General features: G+C 39.0%; 1 protein-coding gene across 2 annotated transcripts in view; it reads right to left on the bottom strand.

The window, feature by feature from the left end:
• Tpk1 (thiamin pyrophosphokinase 1) overlaps positions 1 to 23,767 on the bottom strand; it is a 368,986-nt gene that overhangs the window by 197,345 nt on the left and 147,874 nt on the right. For both annotated transcript variants that reach the window (XM_055598333.1, XM_055598332.1), the window contains one exon: positions 13,399 to 13,471. In XM_055598333.1, coding sequence (XP_055454308.1) covers positions 13,399 to 13,471 — 73 coding nt within the window. The remainder of the gene's footprint in view (positions 1 to 13,398; positions 13,472 to 23,767) is intronic.

Genomic DNA, 23,767 nt, shown 5'->3' with positions numbered 1-23,767 from the left:
TCTATCTATCTATCTATCTATCTATCTATCTATCTATCTATCTATCTTTGTTCTAGTACTTTCCGATATGCCATTAAGTTGCTTGTATGAGATGCCTCGGATTTATGAAGGCACTTAGTGCTATGAACTTTCTTCTTAGCACTGCTTTCATTGTATCCCATAAGTTAGGGTAAGCTGTACCTTCACTTTCATTAAGTTCTAGGAAGTCTTTGATTTCTTTCTTTATAAGAAAGAAATCAGAATCTGGAAAAAACCTACATGTTCCTCAGTGGAGGAATATATGCAAAAAGTATGGTACATTTACACAATAGAATACTACTCAGCAATTAAAAACAAGGAAATCATGAAATTTGTATGCAAATGATGGGAACTAGAAAAGATCACCCTAGGTGAAGTAACCTAGAAGCGGAAAGACATATCTGGTATATACTCACTTATAAGTGGATATTAGCCATAAAATATAGGATAAACATACTAAAATCTATAGTCCTAAAGAGGCTAAACAATAAGGAGGACCTTGGGGAAGATACTCAATCCTCATTCAGAGGGCCAACACTATAGACATTGGAATCAGGAAAAGACAGGGAACAGGACAGGAGCCTACCACAGAGGGCCGCTGAAAAACTCTACTGGTTTGGATATCGAAGTAGAGGCTGAGACTCTTAGCTGAAATTTGAGCAGATTACAGGAAACCTTATGGAAGAAGAGGGAGACAGAAAGACCTGGAGGGGACAGGAATTCCACAGGGAGAACAACAGAGCCAAATTACCTGGGCCCAGGGGCCCTGCAGAGACCAATACTCCAACCAAGGACCACGCACAAAGAGCACCTAGACCCCCTATTCAAAGAAAGCGCATAGGCTGCTCAGTATCCAATGGGTTCCCAGTAAGGGGTACAGAGGCTGTCTCTGACATGAACTCAGTGGCCTGCTCTTTGATCACCTCCTTTTGGGCAAGGGCTGCAGCTTTGCCAGGCCACAGAGGAAGATGATGCAGCCAGCCCTGATGAGACCCGATAAGCTAGGGTCTGACAGAAGGGGAGGAGGTCATGCCCTATCAGGAACTAGGGAAAGGGCACGTGGGGAGAAGAGGGAGGTAGTGTGGGACTAGGAGATGAGGGAGGGGATTACAGCGGGGATACAATGTGGGTAACCTGTAATAAATAAAAAAAATTAAATGATAAAATAAAACACTTTGTTCCACCTTCTTGAAATGAGCATGATCACTATTTAGAGTCACTACGCTATGCAATAGCACAGTAATATGAGGTGCCTCTCTCTGGCTGAAATTAGCCCCCAACATTAACTTCTCTCCAGCTTCTGGTAACCATCGTCCTACTTTCATGTGTAATGAGACAAATGTTTTTAGATTCCACACATGAATGAGACATGCAGGCCTTGGCTTTCCCGGTATGGCTTATTTCACTTAAAGAAACAATTTCTATACTGTTAGCCCTGCCATAAATGACTGGATTTCACTTCACTGCCAGGAGTGGTCAAATGGGCTTCGACTTTATGTGTATACATCACTTTCTTCATCTGCCCATCAGAGATTAAACATTCAGGATGCTTTCATTATTTTTTTTTGTTATAGATATTATGTTCTAAAATCAAAGTTACAGGGGAAATTATTAAAAGTCCATTTTAAGATACCCATTTGTGACTCTAGAGTCTTTTAAAAGAAATGTTCTAGAAGTGTATATCCTGTTTGAAACACATATATGTGAAAAGTCTTTTAAAATAGACATAGAAACGATAATTCATAAAGTATTTATTTTGGGAATTAGGCTAGTAGATGCATTAAATTTCTTTTTTTGTATTTAATTTCCTATCAACAATCACATTCTTTTTTGTATATAATTTTTAAATTTAATACAATTTATTCAATTTGTATCCTAGCTGTAGCCTCCAACCTCATTTCTCTCAATCCCACATCTCCTCCCATGCTCCTTCCCCAGTCTACTGATAGGGAAGACCTCTTCCCCTTTTATCTGACCCTATCCTATCAGGTCTCATCAGGACTGTCTTTCATAGTCTTCCTCTGTGGCCTGGTAAGGCCACCCCCCCATCCCCACTCAGGGAGAGGTGATCAAAGAGCCAGCCACTGAGTTCATGTCAGATATAGTCCCAACCACACAATGGAAAAAAGACAGCATCTTCAACAAATGGTGCTGGTCTAACTGGATGTCTACATGTAGAAAATGCAAAGAGTTCCATACTTATCACCCTGCACAAAACTAAAGTCCAAGTGGATCAAAGACCTCAACATAAAACCAGACACACCACACTAAACCTGTTAGAAGAAAAAGTGGGGAAGAACCTTGAGTTAATTTGCACAGGAAACAACTCCCTGAAAAGAACATCAACAACCCAGGCTCCAATATCAAACAATCAGTAAATGAGACCCCATGAAACTGAAAAGTTTCTGTAAAGCAAAGGACACTGTCCTCAGAACAAAACAACAGCCTACAGATTGGGAAAGGATCTTCACCAACCCTGTATCTGACAGAGGGCTAATATTCAAGATATATAAAGAACTCAAGAAGTTAGAAAGCAACAAATCAAGTAACCCAATTAAAAAAAGGGGTACATAGCTAAATAATCAAATTCTTTAAGGGCAAGATGACATCCAACAAATAGGAAGGAGAAGAATGTTAATTATGGAGCATAACAGAGGTGGCTAGCTGTCCACCACAGAAACAAGTGGCTAAATAGGACTAGAAAAGAACAAATAATCCCTGAAGATGAAGATACCAAAAATCATCTTTAATGCTCACTCTGAAAACATGAAATAGTTTCTTACCTACTTACATTAGAATGTTGACATAGATTTTGTTAAAAAAGAGGAAGGAGTATTACCGAGTTTTAACCTTTTATTTAGCATCTACACATTTAATCTTTCCTGATTCACTGCTAAATATCTTTCTTCTTGTATGCATGCAAGAAACACACTGAAAATTATCTTCAAGAGTCTTTGTAAAATTGAATATATTAAAATTTTTATAGTCGTATGTCCAAATAAGTCATTTAAATGAATTGACTAGAATTCTATAGTTAGAAACTGGTTTTCCTGAGGACACAACAAAGAACAAAATGAAATTATTCTAGATAATCAGATACAGATCTAAAATTATACCAACCACATTCTCAAGCTCTCTAAGAATTGCACCAGTTAGATAAAACCAATTAGAATCTCAGTGATCCATGTACCTAGATACAGTTAAGTAAGCTATTTGTTCACCTGCAGAGATGTAATCACAAGATAACTACTTTCCATTTGTTTTTTTGTTATCAAAATCACAGTGGAGTAGACTGTTGATCTACTTAGAATTAACAGCTTCTTCACAAACACTTCTGTTTTTCACATTAAAAATTACTTTTTTCTTCTTAAATCACCAAATGGCAACTATAAATGATGATTTCCTGAATAAGCATGTCGCATGAATAAAGTTTTAAAAACTCAAAATAACTGGTACTAATGCAATCTAGGATTCTCTTTCTGGTTTTCACCCAATTTCACTTGTAGTAAGTCTGCATTTGAGAGCCCAGCCATGAAGATATTCTAATGCAGTGTCACCTCGGGTGCTCTATGTATAGGAAGGTAACACTTCTGTACAAGGTGGTACCGAATGAAAATTGCAGCATTTCACACCAGAAAGTCATCCCTCTGTCAATGTAAGTCAAGTGTCTAGAACAAAATGAGGTTTCTTGTTTTTTGTTTTTGTTTTTTTTTAAATTATTTTTCAGTATTTTATTTTTACTTTTGCATCATCAATGTATGTACTCAATATATTTAATGGAAAACCTTCTGTACATAAATAACACTCATTATAAAACTAAGAACATAATGTACATCAGTAATGTACATCAGTTATCTGGTCAGGTTAGAGATTTTCATTCTAATAATATGGCAAAAAAAATAGACTCAACAACTTTTAGTTACTTGAAACTACTTACTGTGAATTATGGACTCATCTTCACACACATTTTCCTGATGTAACTTCCTTAATAACACATTAAATATATGGTTATTTATTTATTTACTAAGTTTTTATTTTTTAAGTCCACTGATAGGGGAGTTCCTCCTCCCCTTCCATCTGACACCAGCTTATCAGGTCTCATCAGTACTGGCTGCAATGTCCTCCACTGTGGCCTAGCAAGGCTGCTCCTCCTTGGGGGGGCGGGGCAAGGTCAGAGAGCCAGCCACTGAGTTCATGTCAGAGACAGTCCCTGTTCCTCTTACTAGGGAACCCACTTGGATACTGAGCTGCCATGGGCTACATCTGTGCAGGGGTTCTAGGTTATATCTATGCAGACGGCTCTTTTCTGAGACTGATTCTCCAACCAAGGACCATACATCGATATAACCTAGAACCCCTGCTCAAACATGAGGTTTTATTTGATTGTTCCCTTCTTAAAAGCATGGGCAGAATTCTGTGAGTAGAAGAGGGTTCAGAAAAAAGTTTCCACAGCCCACTTATGGCTGCTGTCCTCAAAGAAGCTGGCTTACTAGAAGTGCCAGAAGATCTCACCAGTCAGTAGCTCTCTTCATTGATAGATAACCACCCTCTAAGGAATAAGACTGTGCTAGACTTGATACAAATCATGTGGTTTATGCCGGGCACTCAATTCTCTCCTCCTAGAAGTCTGGTTTGAAGTACGCAGAGGGCCTGAGTATATATGAGACCAGCATCTGGTAAATTTCTGGGCAGTCTCTAATGAGCTTCTGAAAAACAGTATCATTTGTCACAGAAATGATTAGCTACATCCTCAATAACCTAATAAGAAAATACTCAGAGTTGCTGCCTTTCTTTCCTGACCATGACCTATGTGCCTCTTCCCTTTGCTCATTTTGCTCTGTTATCTTTCTCTTGTTAAATCATAGCCTTGATTTCAACTATAAGCTAAGGTTTCTAGGTCCTCTTTGAGAATCTCTAAACTATGGAGGCAAGCTGAGAACCTTGAAAATGACGCAGAGAAATTCTATTTCACTGAGACTGCCTGAATGATATCATTTGTTCCTACACATATCCTGACCTGGGACATGATGTTGGGTCTAGGTTCCATTCCATCACAGCTACTATGCATAGGAATAGAGAATTTAATCCACTCTTTCTTTCTACAAAGTCTAGAAGGTAGGTAAGGAAAAAGATGAAATATAAAGATACTCATAGGCTCTGATGCTCAGTACTCTACCCATCAGACTTCCAATTGTCTCCAGAAAGACTGATGCAAATGGGGAAGGAGCTGGAATACTGGAAATATTCATGGGTAATGATGCTTACTTACCTAGAACAATGTAGACTGCAAGACTAAGTAACAGAAAATGCAAATCCTGTGCAAAGAAAAGGAGACAGTGGCACTTCTAGGTCACAAGAAGCACTGCTTTATTTTGAGAAATTTCCCTCATTAAACTAGAAGAATGAGGTATAGTGACTAAACAAAGGAATGGATTCTGGGGACAGACCACCTCTTTATCAAGTCCTACTTCAAACAATTCCTGGTTGTGCTACCTCATATTCATTTCTAATCATACAGGTAAGTAATATAATACTTCTATTAGGTTGCTACAACAGTTGAATTTATAAATGGAAGTCCAGGTAAACTTGTATATTGTAACTCCTTAAAATGTGTTGTCACTACTTTAGCTAGCTGTATTAATCAATGTATTATAGAGCAATTTCACATACATTCTTAACTATTTTTAGAGTACGTCAGATTCATAGTGAAATCAAAAATTACTCCCTAAGTGTCCTGCCATTGGTCTTCATTGTTAGCATCCTCTCCACAGTGGCCTATTTGCTACAACCGAACCTAGAGACACATGTCTTTGTCACCCAAAGTCCACAGTTTTCACTAGCATTTATTGTCAGTGTTGTATACTCTATATGTTGGACCAATATACATATAACTATATTCATCATCACATCATATAGTGTATTTTCAACGCCATAAAATCATGAGTTTTAAAAAGAAGAGTAAGTTTTAAAAGTTTTTGAAATACTGAAACAAGCTGAGCAGCATCCAGGTACATTTTAGCCTAGTTGCAAACCAATACAAAAGAATGGGTGTTGGTGAGTAATATGCAGATATTCTGCAGTGAAATGCATTTGAAAAATATTAAGGTAAATTTCTACTTCTTTCAGACTTCCTTAAAATGGCACTGTTCAATATGGGTTTCCAGAAGACATATATGGAATGTCAAATTTCACAAACTCACATAATCTCATGTCTCTTTTTATTTGAAATACTATTTAAGACCAGTTTCTTGTCACTCCAGTTCCAACAGAAGGCTTATAACCTGCTTCTCTATTGAGTACATTCTAGTGACTACAGATGTGAAAATGAATGATCATGTCTGTGAGGTTTCACTAGGTACCCAGTTAGCAGGAATAAGGAGAAAAATCCTGACAAAACTGTTTATATCAAGCTCTGCAAACAAGTACAGAGAAGAAATAAACAAAACCTCTGGGTGGTGAACAGATAGGGAGGACAAATGAGTAGGTCCCATCTTCCAGGTGACTAAGGAAAGAGAGACAGCGCAAGAGACCCTTGAGAATATTATGTACAACACAAGAAGATCGAGGAGGGCGGGCATGCATTGTGGGGTCACATGTATCTATCTCACTTGGGGGTACTTATGGTTAAAGGGCAAAGTCTCCTTGTTCCCAAATACCTTAACGGTATTAAAACACTTTAAACAAAAGAAATTTCAAAAACATATACATGCAATCAATTCAATTTGAAAGAGCCATGACTGAGGGAAGCGCAGGAATTGAGGTGCACTCAGGAGACAGCTGCACGTGAAGTTCTCCTGGCAGGCTCATCATCCACTTGGTGAGATGCTAATAAAGGTGAGGCAGCCAGTTCAGAGAAAGCGAAGTAAAGAACCTGTCATTCACTGTCAGTGTAAACTGCCTGTCTATAATTCCCTCAGTAACAGCTTTATATATCACAGCATATGCTAATTAGTCTTCATGCCTAAGCCTACAGATTTGATGTACTCAGAATTTGTTTGCTTTGTTTTGTTTCTATTTTTTAAAAAGTATGCAAGCGAGTGGAGCTGGCCTTTCAGTGCTTTGTCGTTTGCTGTGCTTATATAATAATCAATTATGCTAACTTTAAAATTTCTAACAGTCCAGTTTGTTATGTTCTCTAAATTCATTTTATCATATCTAAATTTTATTGGCATATGGGTTGGAGAACTGAAAAAAATGACACCAGTAAGGGTGAAAATAATAATATTCATGAGATTTAAGTAGATCAGTGCAGACATTTTAACAAGAGATGTTCAATGAAATTTAAATAGGACTGAACCCATGGCTTTGTCAAAAGATATTTTAAAGGGTCTTGATTGTGAATAAAAAATAAATGCACAAATTGAATATTTAGAGGAATGAACTGACAGAAAATATTTTTGAAGCTGCATTAATGAGAAACAGTACACATTAAGGTGTTCATTGGACAATAATTTTTGAAAGTAAACTAAAATACTACTATATTAGACTATAGTGTTAGTATTTCTAGAATATTCCTGTACCCATATCATTGTTTAATCATTACTATAAGCATATAAGGGAACCAGAACCATGAAACATGATTTTTCTCTCACATGTGGTAGTAAGACACTCAGGTATGTAATAACTTAAAAATAATGTTCATAGTTCAAGAAATCACGCTATTATTTACAAAAAATAAATGTATGTTATTAAGATCAAAGCTTATTACATTTTTGACAAATACATGTACCTATGCACTCATTTTACTCTGCCTTTTCCCCACCTTAAACACTTGGGATCAGTGTTCTCATTCTTAAACTGCAATTAAAATCCAAAGCATTATTTAATATCAGTAAGCCACTCATAAAAAATATTCTATTGACTGTCACCTAGAAGCCAGTCTCTAATAAATCTTACAGAAAAACTATATGTAAGCCCAAATCCCAGTTTTAAGTGTAACAGAAACATGCTGAGGTAGGTGACTATGATGTGGGGTAACACGAGCCATTTTCTGCTCCTCTAGATAACTGAACATCTATAGAAAGGAAAATTTTGATCTTCTTTGATCTGCTTTGTTGAAAGCAGGCTTTAAAACCTGGTATATGGCTTCAGCAATATATACGACAATAAGAACATTTAGTCAGGAAGCATTTGTTTAATAAAAGTCATTTCTAAATTATCATGCAATTTGCTCACATTTGTCATGTTTCCCAACCCAGAAAAATTCACAACACACTGGAAAGCAGGAAGAAGGAGGGGGCTAGGTATCTGTCTTGGACCCTAGTTCTATTTCTGCTGCCAGCTGGTGGTCTGTAGCCTTATCACACACAGAAGACTGGTGGTCCACAGCACAGCCTTTCTGCTACTCATCTTTACACTGGGATTGGAGTATTTCCATAGCCATGTCTTTGCCTCTGCAACTGTAACACTACAGGGTCCTCAGCTCTCTGATATAGACTTGGTGATGGGCTCTTTGGTCCCCTCCCCTTTATGGGGGAGGATAGACAGCCTTGGCAGGCCACAGAGGAAGACAGTGCAGACAGCCTTGATGACAGGCTGATAGGCTAGGGTCAGACAGAGGGGAGGAGGTCCTTCCATATCAGTGGACTAGGGGAGGGACATAGGGGGAACGGAGGGAGGGAGGGTGCGACTGAGAGGAGATGAGGGTGAAGGCTACAGCTGGGATACAAAGTGATTAAATTGTAAGAGATAATAAGTAAGTAAGTAAGTAAATGAATGAATAAATATAAATAAATAAATAAATAGATAGATAGATAGATAGATAGATAAGTAAATAAATAAATAAATAAGAAGCTCTGAATTGCCAAAGTGAAAATCAATCAATCAAACAATGTAAGCATTGTTAAGAGACATTGCTCACTGAATTAAAAACAGTGACCCATGCTGGAAGAACTAAGGCAAACAGAGATGTTGTAGTTACCTGAAAGAAAGTTCTAGTACACAGTAAGCACAAGATTGTATACTCTCTGCAAAGTTCAGCTACATATGGGTCCATGCTGCTCTATGATTACTCGAAGACTGCAACAATATTTTAATACTCTGAATGTCATTTCTTTACTGGAGCCCGAGTTTTAGTTCATTGAAGTCTCAGACCAGCCTGGGGTCCAGATGAAAGTAAAAGTGAAGATAACGTCATTTCACTTGTGAAAGAGAAGCTTACAGATTGTTGAAGTCGGAGATAATGGCTTATAGAAATTGTGTGTAATGTTGCATTAACTTGTAATTATCATCATTACTAACCTCACAGGCAAACACCCATAGTGCACTCTGAGGGGCACAGAAACTGCATGAAGGGCATCACCTATGCCCTCTAGGAGCATGCCCACGAAGTTCAAAAGCAGAGACTTTAACACTCAGGACACAGAGAACACTTGAATTGTGCTATGAAGCTTTGAAATAAGAAGAAATGGATAGATATAACTTTTAAAACCAAATCTCTCTCTTTTTTCTCTTTCTCTCTTTCTCTCTCTCTCTCTCTCTCTCTCTCACACACACACACACACACACGTGACTTTTCAAAGTTGAAGAACAAGCAAAGCAAGAAATACAAGAGAAATCCATCAACTATTAACTGAAAAATTTCCTTTATTGCTGAATCCCAATGTAAAACATCCAGAACTTTCTTACAGAAGCTCATTTCCTCATCCTGGACAATAATGATCAAACTGACATTTCTGACATTGGCAAGCCGTCAGCTTTAAGAGACAGGAGATAAGACGGCTCTGACCATATATTCAGCTTATTTTTGAGTATGCTGGTCCCTGCCTCTCCCTCTGTTTGCTCTGCTCCTGAAAATATGATTAATACCTGTGCATTAGCACAACTCTGCATTGTAAGCAAGGCCAGAGCTCCTTCCCAGCAAGGCTGAGGGATGGAGTTAATGAGAAGTGAGGCTGTGGGGAATGAACAGGAACATGCCAATGCTGAGGTAATTGAGCATGAATATCAAACACTGACTTGGGAATGATCTTCATTTGCAGAAGGAAGGCTGATCAGCTGGTATGCAGGTGGGACTTGCACAAATCTGCATTCCAGCCAATCCCAGAATCTGCATTCACATCAGCCTTGGATCACTTATGACATTTATTATTCTTATTACTATTTTTAAATTAACTTTACATCCTGTTGTACCCCATCCCTCCAACCCTCCCAGTCTCATCCAACCTCCCCCCCCCCTTTTCCTCAGAAAAGAGGAGCTCCCTTTCCCATCCACCCCAGCTCATCAAGTTGCATCAGGACTGAGTTTGTCCTCTTCCCCTATAGCCTGGCAAGGTAGTCTCACCAGGAGAAAGTGAACAAAAAAGCTAGCAAGTGAGTCCTTGCCCACACAGTCCCCACTTCCCTTAAGAGAGGACCCACATGAGGCCTAAGCAGCCCATCTGCTACATCTTTGTAGAGGAGCTAGGTCCAGTTCATGCGTGGTCCTTCACTGATGCTTGAGCCTCAGCAAGCCTCTCTGGGCCCTGGTTAGTTGGCTCTGTTGGTTTCCTTGTAGAGCTCCTGTCACCTCCAGGTCCTTTTTTCTCTCCCTTTTCCCCACGATTCCCTTAGCATCATCCAATGTTTGGCTGTGAGTCTCTGCATCTGTTTTAAGATGCTGCTGGGTAGAGTCTCTCAGAGGACAACTCCTGTCTGCAAGCTTAGTATAGTATGGTTCATAGTAACTGGGGTTGGCACTCTCCCATAGGCCAATTTTAGTTGGGCCAGGCATCAGTTAGACATTTCCTCCATTCTGCTCTACCTGCACATCTTGTAGGCAGGGTAAACTCTGAATAGAAGTTTTTGTGAGTGGGTTGGTGTTCCCCTTCCTCTGCTACTTCTTGTCTTTCTTTCCTAAAATATTCTTTTGTTGTTTTTGTTTTGTTTTGTTTTGTTTTGAGAATTTTACACACAAGTACTGGTTTTTACATAATCTCCACCCCAACTCTCTCCTACCTCCAGCTCTGTCTTTCCTATTCCATCCCTTTTTTCCTTTAAATATGTACACACACACACACACCAAATACAAATGCACAGAGGCTGGGGAGATAATGCTACTATCAGGGGCCTTGCGCCAGGAAAAGGTTGCCCTCTTTAATTTTTTTTCTTTTTAGATTTTGTTTATGGATATGAATGTTGCTCCAAATGAATGTTTGTGCAAGGGCACGTAGGAGTGGGAGTTACAAACCCTTAATCAGTAACTACTGTAATTCACTACTATGCAACACCATCATACCCAGTTCGAACTTTCATATAATTTTTAAGTGTCAAGGACCTGGGGAAGATTTGCACAATAGCGAAGAACTAAGGATATTCCTTTGTTTTGTTTTTCTTTTTCTTCCATTTTTTTTCTAGACAAAGCTTTTAAATTATTTTTATTATCATTATTTATTATAATTTATTCATTTGTATCCGACTGTAGACCCCTCCCTCAACCCCTCCCAGAGCAACCTTCTCTCCTTTATCCCTCCCTATGTCCCTCCCCTAGTACACTGACAGGGAGGTCCATCTCTCCTACTATCCGACCCTATCCTATCAGGTCTCATCAGGATTGCCTGGATGATCTTTCTCTGTTTCCTAGTGAGGCCACCTTACCAGGGGGAGGTGATAAAAGAGCAGGTTACTAACTCCATATCAGAGACAGCCTCTGATTTCCTTACTAGGGAACCCACATGTAGACTGAGCTGCCCATGGGCTACATTTGTGCAGGGGTTCTAGGTTCTCTCCATGCATGGCCCTTGGTTAATTCATCACTCTCTGCAGGATCCGCAGGGCCCAGATTTTTTGGCTTTGTTGGTCTCCTTGTGGAGCTCCTGTCCCCTCCTTGTCTTTCTATCTTCCCCTTCTTCCATAAGATTCCCTGCACTCTGCCCAAACTTTGGCTGTGAGTCTCAGCATATGTTTCAATACCCTGCTGGGTAGAGTATTTCAGGGGCCCTCTGTGGTAGGTTCCTGTCCTGTTCCCTGTCTTCTTGTACTTCCAATGTCCATACTGTTTGCCCTTCTGAATGAGGATTATGCCTCTTCCCTAGGGTCATCATTGTTGTTTAGCTTCTTTAGAACAATAGATTTTATTAGTATGTTTATCCTAAATTATATGGCTAATGTCCATTTATAAGTGAGTATACACCATGTGTGTCTTTCTACATCTGGGATACCTCACTCAGATGATCTTTTCTAGTTCCCACCATTTGCCTGCAAATTTCATGATTACTTTGTTTTTAATTCCTGAGTAGTATTCAATTGTATAAATGTGCCATACTTTCTGTATCCACTCCTCCACTGAGGGACATCTAGGTTGTTTCCAGATTCTGGCTATTATGAATAAATCTGCTATGAATGCCGTTGAACAAAAATGTCCTTGTTGTGTGGTTGAGCATATTTCAGCTATATGCCAAGGAGTGGTATAGCTGGATCTTGAGATAGCGCTATTCCTAATTTTCTGAGAAAGTGCCAGATTGACTTCCAAAGTGGTTGTGCAAATTTACCTTCCCACCAGCAATGAAGGAGGGTTTCCCTTTCTCCACAACCTTTCCAGCATGTGTCATCTCTTGAGTTTTTGATCTTAGTCATTCTGATGGGTGTAAAGTGGAATCTCAGGGTCGTTTTGATTTGCATCTCCCTGATGACTAAGTGTTCCTCTGCTATTCGATATTCCTCTGTTGAGAATTCTGTTTAACTCTATACACCCCCCCCCTTATTCTTTTTGTTTTTTCAAGAAAGAGTTTCTCTGTGTAGCCTTGCCAGGCTTAGACTCACTTTGTAGACTAGGCTGGCCTCAAACTCACAGAAGTCTAGCTGACTCTGGGATTACAGGCATGTACTACTGTGCCCGCCTAGTGTGGCTATTCATAATCTCAATTTGTATTTAGTAGTTTATTTTTTTTTTAAAAACTGTTATAGAAAAAAAAATTTCATTCTAAAATTCTAGCTGTACACCAAGGCACACATATGTAAAAACTTATTTCTATTTCAATAGTTTACAATGAGAGAAAACAGATACACTTTAAGTACATTAATTGAGAATTGGTTAGATAAAATATTAATATAACCCATTCATTAAATAAGATTAACTTATTTGTAAAAAATATATAATAACCACTGAAGGCATAAGTAGCAATAAGTTGTTAAATATGTTGTAGTAAACTATAAATATATTGAATACATACAAAACATGCTCGCTTAGCCTGATTAATGCGTATCTGATGGTGATAGAATTTCTCCAATACTTTTTTCCATTTGTCATTTTTAAAGTTTCTATGTTAATATATATTGAAACTTCTACAACCAAATTTATAAAATAAACCAAATGGTAAGATTTCTCTGTCCATACACAGCATCCAAGACAGACAGAACAATACCATGAGCAGGAATTTGAGGATAAAAGAGGGTGTGCTTTACCTTCTCGGCATAGTACTCTCTGACTTCAGGCCTAATAGAATCAAAGTCCCCACTGATGAATTCAGGCAAAAAGCTGAAAGAAACAGTTCCACGTAAGTCACTGAGGGTGATCCATTCATTTATGAACTTTAAAACACAGTTGTAATGGCCAGAGAGAAAATTAAGATACTCAAAATATGAAGAAACCTAGACTGTTTTCAGAGGCAGTAGGATGTGCTGTCATACACTTCTGGTTTCAGTAGAGTAGACTGAGGCCAACAGCCAATAGCAACAACCCCAACTCAAACAATCAAGATTTGTTCTTTCAAACAAATAGATACTGATGAAGGTAAATGTTTAAAAATAAAATTAAAAATTCTAACACAAACAACCTTCTACTTACCTATTAACTTCTTGCTATATTTAGATCTCAACATCATTTTATTCTCACACAACTTGGAACTTTCAACAGATTTGAATAGAATGAACACATGACCAAGTCAGTTCAAACACATTTCTAAACACTTAATGACATATTTGTAGAAATAAAAGTCTTCATGAGAGGCTTAAAATAGTCATCTGAAGTCCAAGTTTTCAGGTTCAGTAGATGGCTCAGCAGTTAAAAATGTTACTATGCCTGAGGATCTGATTTCCATCTCCAGGACATAAGTGCTAGAAGGAAGGAAGTGTCATGACATGTTTGCCTTTCCCCTAATCAATCAGCAATCATCAATTACTCAATCAATCAAAGTACTTCATAAAATACTCCAGATTTTATGCAAGACGAGATCCTCAATGTGGAATTTCTTATGATATTGAAAATTACTTTAATTCACTTTCCTGTTACTTTTTAAAACTTCTTTTTAAAAATTCTATTTAATTCTATCTTCATAAGTCATCATTTTTTTTGCACAAAGCACCTACACGACTTGGAAGAATTTCTCTGCCCCACTTAACATGTCTAATGGTGGAGGGAAAAAGGACCCTGGAATTTTCAGAGCTCTAGCACAAGCGTCTTTCACAGCTGAGACATGCATAAAAAAGGAAATCATATTTTCAGTTCCGACAAAAATAATCTACTGTAGCTTGTGTTTGCAATTTTGTGGGTTCTTTTCTCTCTTCTACCCTTCTCCACCCTTTTAAACCGCTAATACTAGATAGGTGAGAAGATAGGATAGACATGAAAAGGAGTATCATTAGACTACTTACTGCTGATTAGCGACATCAAGTTCCTTGGGGAAAGGATCATCTTCGCTGTCATGATATCTAATTTATTCTAGTCTCTTTGTGCAAAACTACTTGACAAACCACAATCACCAACCAACAGCATCCAACAACCAACCAGTCAATAACAGCAACAGTAACCCCACTTCATAGGACCCTATCACTTATATAAATCATTTATATAGTCCCAGAATTTCAAAGGTCACACACTCACGAGACCACACAGCTGGCAAAACCACACCCTTGCTAGAGCATAAGGAAAATCATAGTAACCTGCTGTGATTAGTCTCATATTTCCACAGCCGAGATTAAAAATATATACATAATATCTTTATTTTTAATTTTTTAATTAATTATAATTTATTCGCTTTGTATCCCAGCTGTAGTCCACTCCCTGATCCCATCTCAACCCCACCTCCTTCCCTCATCTACTCCCATGCCCCTCCCCAAGTCCACTGATAGGGAAGGGTTGTGCCTTCACTTTCATTGAATTTTAGGAAGTGTCTAATTTCTTTTTTCACTTCTTCTCTAACCAAGCTGTCTTTGAGTAGAGATTTGTTTAGTTTCCATGTGTATGTATACTTTTTGTTATTTCTGTTGTTGTTGAGGTCTATTTTTAGGCCACTGTGGTCTGACAGGATACATGGAATTATTTCGATCTTCTTGTATCTGCTGAGGTTTGCATTGTGCCTGACTATATGGTCAATTTGTGAGAAGGTTCTATGAGGTGCTGAAAAGAAAATATACTCTTTTGAGTTTGGGTGAAAAGTTCTGTAGACATCTATTAGGTCCATTTGATTTAGGATCTCTGTAAGTGTCTTTATTTCCCTATTTAGCTTCTGTCTAGATGATCTGCCCCTTGGTGAGAGTGGAGTGTTGAAGTCTCCCACTATCAAAGTGTTGGGATCGATGTGTGATTTAAACTTTAATAATATTTCATTTAAAAATGCAGGTGCTATTTTATATGGGGTAAAGATGTTCAGAATTGTGATGTCCTCTTGGTGCATTTTTCCTTTGATGAGAATGTTGGATCCTGTTTCTGCAACCATTCTGTTAGTCTATGTCTTTTTATTGGATAAGTGAGTCCATTGATATTGATAGATAATAGTGACCAATTAATGTTAGTTCCTTTTATTGTGGAGTTGGTGGTGTTCCTATGTTTCTATGCTTGCTTGCTTTTAATTTTTTGTTGTGAAGTTATCTTTATACTGTGTTTTCTTGGCTATAGTTGATTTCATTGGATTGGAATTTTTCCTTCTAGTATCTTCTGTAGGGCTGGGTTGCTGTTTACATATTGCTTAAGTTTAGTTCTGTCATGGAATATTTTGTTTCCTCCATCCATGTTGGTTGAAAGCTTTGCTGGGTATAGTAGTCTAGGTTGGCATCTGTTGTCTCTTAGAGTCCACATGATATCTGCCCAGGCCCTTCTGGCTTTTTTAATTTCTGTTGAGAAGTCTGGTATGATTATGATAGGTCTACCTTTATATGTTACTTGGCCTTTTCCCCTGGCTACTTTTAATATTTTTTTCTTTATTCTGTAGATTTAGTGTTTTGACTATTATGTGACATGAGGAGTTTCTTTTCTAATCTAGTCTATATAGTGTTTTGTAGGCCTCTTGTATGTTTATGGACATCTCTTTCTTTAAGTTGGGAAAATTTTTCTTCTATGATTTTCTTGAAAATATTTTCTGGACCTTGGAGCCTGGAATCCTCTTTTTCATCTATTCCTATCATTCTTAGGTTTCGTCTTTTCATGGCATCCTTGATTTGTTGGATGTTTATGTTTGGAACTTTTCCAATTTTACTTTTTCTTTCAGAGATGTATCAATTTCTGCAATTGCATCTTCTGCGCTTGAGAGTCTCTCTTCCATTTCTTGTATTCTGTTGGTGATGCTTACCTTTGTGGTTCCTGATCATTTCTCTAAGTTCTCCAGCTCCGGGGTTTTCTCTATTTCTGTTTTCTTTATTGATTCTAATTGTTTTCATGCCTTGCACCATTTCCTTTATCTTTTTGAATGTGGATTCATGTCTTTCCTATATTTTTTTTGTTTGTTTCCTCTCTATGTGCCTGTACTTGTGCCTCTACTTATGCCTCTATTTGTTTGACTATATTTGCCTTTGAGAGCCTTGTTCATTTCTTCTTTCTGTGCCTCTAATAACTGGATAACCATATATTTGAGATCATTTTTTCTGTGTTTCTGATGAATTAACATATCCATTGATTTTGGGGGTTTGCTGGTGAAGCCTTGATGTCCTGATTTTTGTTGGATGTGTTCTTATGCTGCCCTCTAGCCATCTGCCTATTTGTAACCTTTGTTATTTGTTCCTGGAGTCTGTACTTCAGATTGGGCCTGTCTGTCTCTGTGGTCTGGAGTATTCTTCAGGGAACATGAGAGAGGCCCACCAGTTTGAGAGTGGGTGTTGGTGTTTTAGCTGTAGCTAAGGGAGGAAGGTTGTGGGCACATGTGCACAAGCATGGGCTTGTGTATGGAAGTGTGCCTTGAAAGACAGGGTGCTAGAGCGTGTAGATGCCTTGTACGGTGGAGCATAAGCAGAAGAGGGGGATACTGGCACTGTTTGTAGGCACAACGTGCATATGCGGATGCCCTGAATACCTCAGTGGCCCCCAGGCCTGTCATACTGTCCTCCTGGTATTCAGCTTTGTCTGGGCTCCAGGAATTATTTTCCTGGACTCCAATGGGAGACCCACAGAAGAGGGGCTTCAATGTTGAGAACACTGTCCCAAGGATCCCTATGTTACCCACAGTGGGAGTATGGGATGGAGGGATCTGATATCTGGCTGCTAGCATAGAGGGACCCTGGATCTGGGGCTCTGCAAGTAATCACTTGAGGGCGCAATCACTCACTTGTAGGCATACTCGGAAAGTACTTAGGTTTCCTGCTCTCTACTCTCAGATCTGGGCCCGCAGGTGCAAATGGCAGTGTAGGAGAACTATCAGTTCAGTGGTGTCCACTGCTTGGCTGTTGGGCAGGGAGACCCATAATTGGGGTAGCTGTCTCTGTTGTCTCAGTCACCAAGCAAGGATGCTCCTGCTTGGGCTAGTTGCTGCCCACCACAGCCACAGACCTGGGAGGCTCATACTGCACGGAGGCCTGTGTTTGGGGCAGTGGGAAGCAGAGGGAGTTGAATATTTGCCACTCTCAGTCTCTGGAGATGTACACAGGTGACCTGGATCCAAACTGTCCCAGCTCATGTATTTTCCCCTCTTGCCCAGGAAGTCTCAATGTCGATGGTCTGGCTTTAGCTGCCCCTTCACTCACCAATTTTGGAATTTTGGATCCTGTGTCACTCAGATATGGTGTGAGCTGGTTTCCGCCATCTTGGAATCCCCCTATTTCTGTGGGTTGTTTTTTTTTTTTTCTGATTGGAATTTTATTGAATCTATAAATTGGTTTTGTTACAGTGGTCATTTTCTTTCTTTTTGTTTAAATTATACTTTATTTACTTTGTATCCCCCCTCTAGTTCCCTCCCTCCTCCCCTCCCAACCCTTCCCTTTCTCCCCCTTCTCCATACACTCCCCTACCCCAAGTCCACTGGTAGGGGAGGGTTTCTTTTTCTTCTTTCTGATCCTAGTCTGTTAGGTCTCATCAGGAGTAGCTGCATTGTCTTCTTCTGTGGCCTGGTAAGGGTGCTCCTCCCTCAGGGGGGAGGTGATCAAAGAGCAGGCCAATCAGTTCATGTCAGAAGCAGTCCTTGTTCCCATTACTATGGAACCCACTTGGACACTGAACTGCCATGGGCTGCATCTGTGCAGGGGTTCTAGGTTATCTCCATGCATGGTACCTGGTTGGAGTATGAGTCTCAGGAAAGACCCCTGTGCTCAAATTTTTTGGTTCTGTTGCTCTCCTTGTGGAGTTACTGTCCTCTCCAGATCTAACAATTATTTCCCACTTCTTTCATAAGATTCCCTGCATTCTGCCCAAAGTTTGGCCATAATTCTTAATATCTGCTTTGATAGTCTGCAAGGAAGAGCCTTTCAGAGGCCCTCTGTGGGAGGCTCCTAACTTGTTTCCTGTTTTCTTCTTCTTCTGGTGTCCATCCTCTTTGCCTTTCAGGATGGGGATTGAGCATTTTAGCCAGAGTCCTTCCTCTTGATTAGTTTCTTTAGGTGTACAGTTTTTAGTAGGTTTATCCTATATTATATGTCTATGTGAGTGAGCATATACCGTGTGTGTCTTTTTAAAGAATGCAAAATTACACAATTCTCATTACACTCAACTATTCACATAACAGGAGAATTAGATCAGTACACACTTATTTAATTATGTAACACAGTCAAAGAAATAATAACAGTGTATAGCACTGGCTTACACTAGAGATACTGCATGTATCTATATGACATACATGTATCTATATGAAAGGAAGCCCCAGCATTGTGAGCTCAGTCTAGGTCACAATAGCAAAGACCTCAGAGGTCTTCTGGCTCTGCAGAGATGCTACTCAAAAACCAAAGGATCATGGGCAGATTGATAGAATTTTCAAGGAGATCTTCCCCAGGGGCAAAGGACACAGCTGCCTTTTTCCACTTAATGGGTGGAAAAATAAAACCATGCTTTATTTTCTTGACCCATGTGCATGCAACTACCACCAGTAGGCAACTGACCTGGCTCTCATCACATGGACAGTGGTTTATTGACAGAGCAATTGCATATTGCATAGTAAGAAATTTAACTCAGAACACCTCAAATGTGTATTCAAGATAGAATCAGGAAAGATGGATATGAGAAAGTAAGCCAGCCTTGTTTCTTATATTATTTTGTATCTCTTAATTAAACTAAAAACATTGTTTCTTAGATTAAATCTAATCTGACTGAGATGGTTTGGGTCATTTTGCCCTTAAATCATACAACTTCCTATGACTACATGATAAGAGGAAGGTGTATGGCAAAGATGTGGTCCACATAGTGGTCTACATGATGGGACATGCTTGAAGCTCAGGAATGGGAGCCTAGGTAGGAAGACTGGGATTACAGTGTGTTACAGAAGGAGATGCTGCCACAAATCCAACAGCTGCCGCTATGGCTTAATGATAGACTACTTGTTCAATCCTCAATAACAATAAGCAAATAAAAACCAATAATTTGAACCACACTTATAATGTGGGTGCATGAGAATCAATAATTTCTGTTTATTATTCATTCATGAACTGCATGACTGCATGCAACAGACTTTAGGTTGCTTCAAGATGAGGTAGAACAAGAAATGAAACAGATTTAGGTTTTAAGTGGCCTTGTATTCTTTCAAATGGCTTCTAATAATTTCTCTTTCACAAAACTTCTTTGTGCACTGTATCTATTATTTCACTGTTTTCTTTACTTTTTTTTCTGGTTAAGTTAACTCACACACTTTCCAAGTTGCTTTTAAAAAAAATTCCAATAGACACTATTTTGCCATATGCAAATTAAATACTTTTTGGACTACAGAGTATTAGCTCTGGAAGGGGTAAAAGGAATCATTTCCCCAATTTTCCCATTATCTCTGCAAAGCTGAAATCAAACCAGGTGAATGTATGACCACTGTGCAGGAAAGCCACTTCCATTAAGGGCTCCCATCCATACCATCTGGTTCAAGCAAACTTCCTAATGAGACTCACTTTGTATTACTCTCCAGACTGTAGTCCCTTAGATATCTAGAAGCAATTTGGCAGTTTCCAAATAGCATATTGATTTTGATAATAAATGAAAATGAAAAATAAAAGCTGATACACCCAGGCAGCTGAGTATCTGTCCCATGGGATAGATCATCTTCAAAAGACAATTAGATTTCCTTTTATCTTTCTCAAAAAAAAAATATAAGAAAGCAACCATTTAAATTCATTTCTACTTTATATAAAATATTAACAGAAAAATTATATAGATAAATAATAACCAACTTTAGTTACTTTTTAATATAATTACCTTCATGTAACATATACAACACATTTCTATTAAACCAATGATTATTTCTAAGAAGACACCTCCCCAAAATAACATGGCATTCATGCTAAAGTGACTAAGATTATTCTAAGTTTCCATCATAAAATACAGTATATGGAACTTCCTTAATTTCTACACTGCAATTGAAAGCCCATTGCACATATTCTTCTCTGCCTGTTTCCATGGCATTTGGGCATGCTGAAGGCATCCTTAGGAATGACACTTCACAGATGTAGAGGAGTTAAGATATAAATGACGGTTTACACAAGAAGATTATTTTTAGACTGACTACACATAGCTGCTGACTGCAGGGATAGAGACTTGTGTAGCCCTACTTGAGTAGCCCTGTCCCCATCTGCCTACTCTAGATGTGGATACAAACAAGATACTTTTATTTTCAGTCTACAGTGGATGACATATTAATATTAAAACATGTTTAAAATTTAACACAATTCACCCAATCAAACTAAGGGGACTCCTTTGATACCTACATTTTATCTTATCACATATCACTTGTCAGGAACAAAGAGGAGTCCAAAAAGGCTGAAAAAAATTAATGGGCTAATGGCTTATCACATGTAATTAGCAAGGAGGCTAATATATTTAGAAAATATAACTTAACATGATATGAGGAAATACAATCTTTTAATACTTCTTTCCTGGTAGCTATTCAGGGAGCTATTCTTCCACCAACACCTCCCTGCTTTCTGCCTCCAAGGAAAAATGCTACACCTCTCTTAATACTCAAACAGCATGAAGTCTCTTACTTTGTGTTTTCATAGGTAACAATTCTCTAGGTGTCACTTAGCTTCTGTTAGAGGATAAGCCTTTGAATAACCAAGCTTGGTGTCCCTCAAAGCAACAAGCACATTGATGCTGACAATTACACACTAAGGGGAAGATGAGGAGAAGAAAACAGCAGGAGAGGGGGACAGATGCATAAGAAAAAGAAAGGATGAAAGAGAAAAGAGGCAGAGGATAAATTAAGAAAAATAACATACAGACTCCTTTCTTCAGCCTCTGAGATGGGAATTTGCTCACTGTATCTGGGTGTATGTGTGGCCATCTTGCTTAGCAGTGACTTTGCAGTGTGGGCTGTACCACTGAGAACAGGCCACTTGTGTAGGGTGCCATGGTACTAGGGGCATGGTTCAGGGGTCTATGGTAGATATCACAGGTTGGGCTCTAATGCTTACGGCATGACATAACTTCCTATATTTGGTAGGAGTTTTTCATGTGTGTGTGCAAGCACACACATGTAGCTTCACACTATGTGGAGGTCAAAGGGAAAACTTGAGGTGATAGTCCATGCCTTTTCACCTTGTTTGAGACAAAATCTCTGTGTTCCTACAGAGAGGGCATTCCCTTTCATGTTTTGCCTTTATTATCCATTTTTCCACATCACAGATCTGGACAGTCAATTTATTAAAAAGGGAAATGATCCACCTTCTGCAGTTGTTTCCTGGCAGAGTAGGAGCCATCAGGAAGCCTTAGGTTTTACTGGATACTGTGTGGTTAAAGGAATATAAGCAGAGGTGACAGGGAACTTTGCAAAGGGAAGAAAGTGGCTCCTCCCAGAGGTTGAAGGCTAGACTGACATTTGGAGACGGAGATGTTCAGGGTTGGAGACAGGTGTGCATGGCAACAGTAGTGTTAATATCTGACCTTGCTGCTTAATGACCTGCAATCTGTTCTATACTGTTTTTCAGTGGTTTCCTTGTGGACAGGTGTGGCAGGACTTTTCTCCCTCAGACACGATACTGGAACAGGGTTTCCCCTCCTGAGGGGGAGCTACACAGTCATAAGAACTGGGTAGGAAAGCACTCTTAGCAGGGTGTGTCTCTTCCCTCCTTCAGCCAACCTAGCATTCCAGAAACAGGGTTCTCAGCTCTGTGTCCTGGTGCTGTCCAGCCTCTACTCTGCCTCCCACCTTCTTAGGAACCACTGGCCTCACAGGTAGGATCACATAGTCCTTTGCAAATGCATAGGAAATTCATGAATCTAGACTACACACTAAGCTTCGTGTAGCTTAGCAATTACTCTCAGCAATTACTCTTCTGAGAGTGAGAGTCAATATTTTAGGTTCTGAGGGTTACGTGGTTTCAGTCACATCTAATTTACTTTCCCAAACTAGCATGAAAGTAGCCAGAAAACAGGAAAACAATGAGCATGGCAGTGTTCCAGAAAAACTATTAGCTAGTTTGCCAATCTCTATGCTAGTCCGTAAAGTAAAACTGAGTGGACTGGATGGGACTGAAATCATAACGCAACACATATGTTCTTTATCACACGAATTTTTTCCTTTCTCAAAGTATTCACCTGTAATAGTACTCCCTGGGTCGGTCTATGACTACCAAGAGAACAAATTACTTGAGATGTTAAAATGCCCATTTATATACCTAATAAAAATAGATTCATTAAAGCCAGTCACATCACTAAGCTGAGAATTTCCATTTCCATGTGTTTAGTTATAAATATGGCATGTTTGTGTACATGTACACCTTTGTGAAAGAGAGTTTGTATGTGTCTGTATGGACATATGTGTGTGCGCATGTGTGCCTGTACTACTCGAGTAATGTGCATATGAAGACATCGGCTGTTTTTCTTTACCACTGCACATGTAGCTTTTTAAAGACAGGCTCTCTCACTGAACCTCTGGCTAATGATTAGGTGAGGCTGCAGGGTTCGGTCTAACGCCCCTTCCTCAGAGCAAAAGCGACAGACACATATCGCCAGACCAGGCATTTTTCATGGATGCTGGGGATATATATTAATGGCCCAATGCTCACACAGCAAGCACTTTACCAACAGGGACATGCCTCTCACCCCTCTAGGTTATATATTTTTCATAACGTATATTTAACAGTAAACATATGAGTAATTTTAAAATATTTTATACTGTGGAGAAATAATAAACTTTGAAAAGAAGATGCTTCCCTCCAAACTTAGTGTTTTGAAACAGGGTGTCTATCCATAGCTAGAGCTGACCTTGAACTTTGTTGCCCACCTCAGACTCCTCACTGCTGAAATTATATCCAACACACAGTTAAAAACATACATTTTAGGAGAGCTTCCTCATGGGTTTACATTATAATTTTAAACACGAGTCAGCACCCCAAATGTTACAAAAAGATCAATTACTGTTTGAAATGATATTTAATACTGACTTCCTAATGATGTACTTAATCAAATATTTTCATATACAGCATGCTGTCTGATAAGGCATTC

This window comes from Psammomys obesus, unplaced genomic scaffold (assembly GCF_907164565.1).
Source record: "Psammomys obesus unplaced genomic scaffold, mPsaObe1.curated_primary_1811, whole genome shotgun sequence".
Taxonomy (NCBI): domain Eukaryota; kingdom Metazoa; phylum Chordata; class Mammalia; order Rodentia; family Muridae; genus Psammomys; species Psammomys obesus.
The sequence above is the reverse complement of the archived record's forward strand: the minus strand, read 5'-3'. Positions and strand labels throughout refer to the sequence as shown.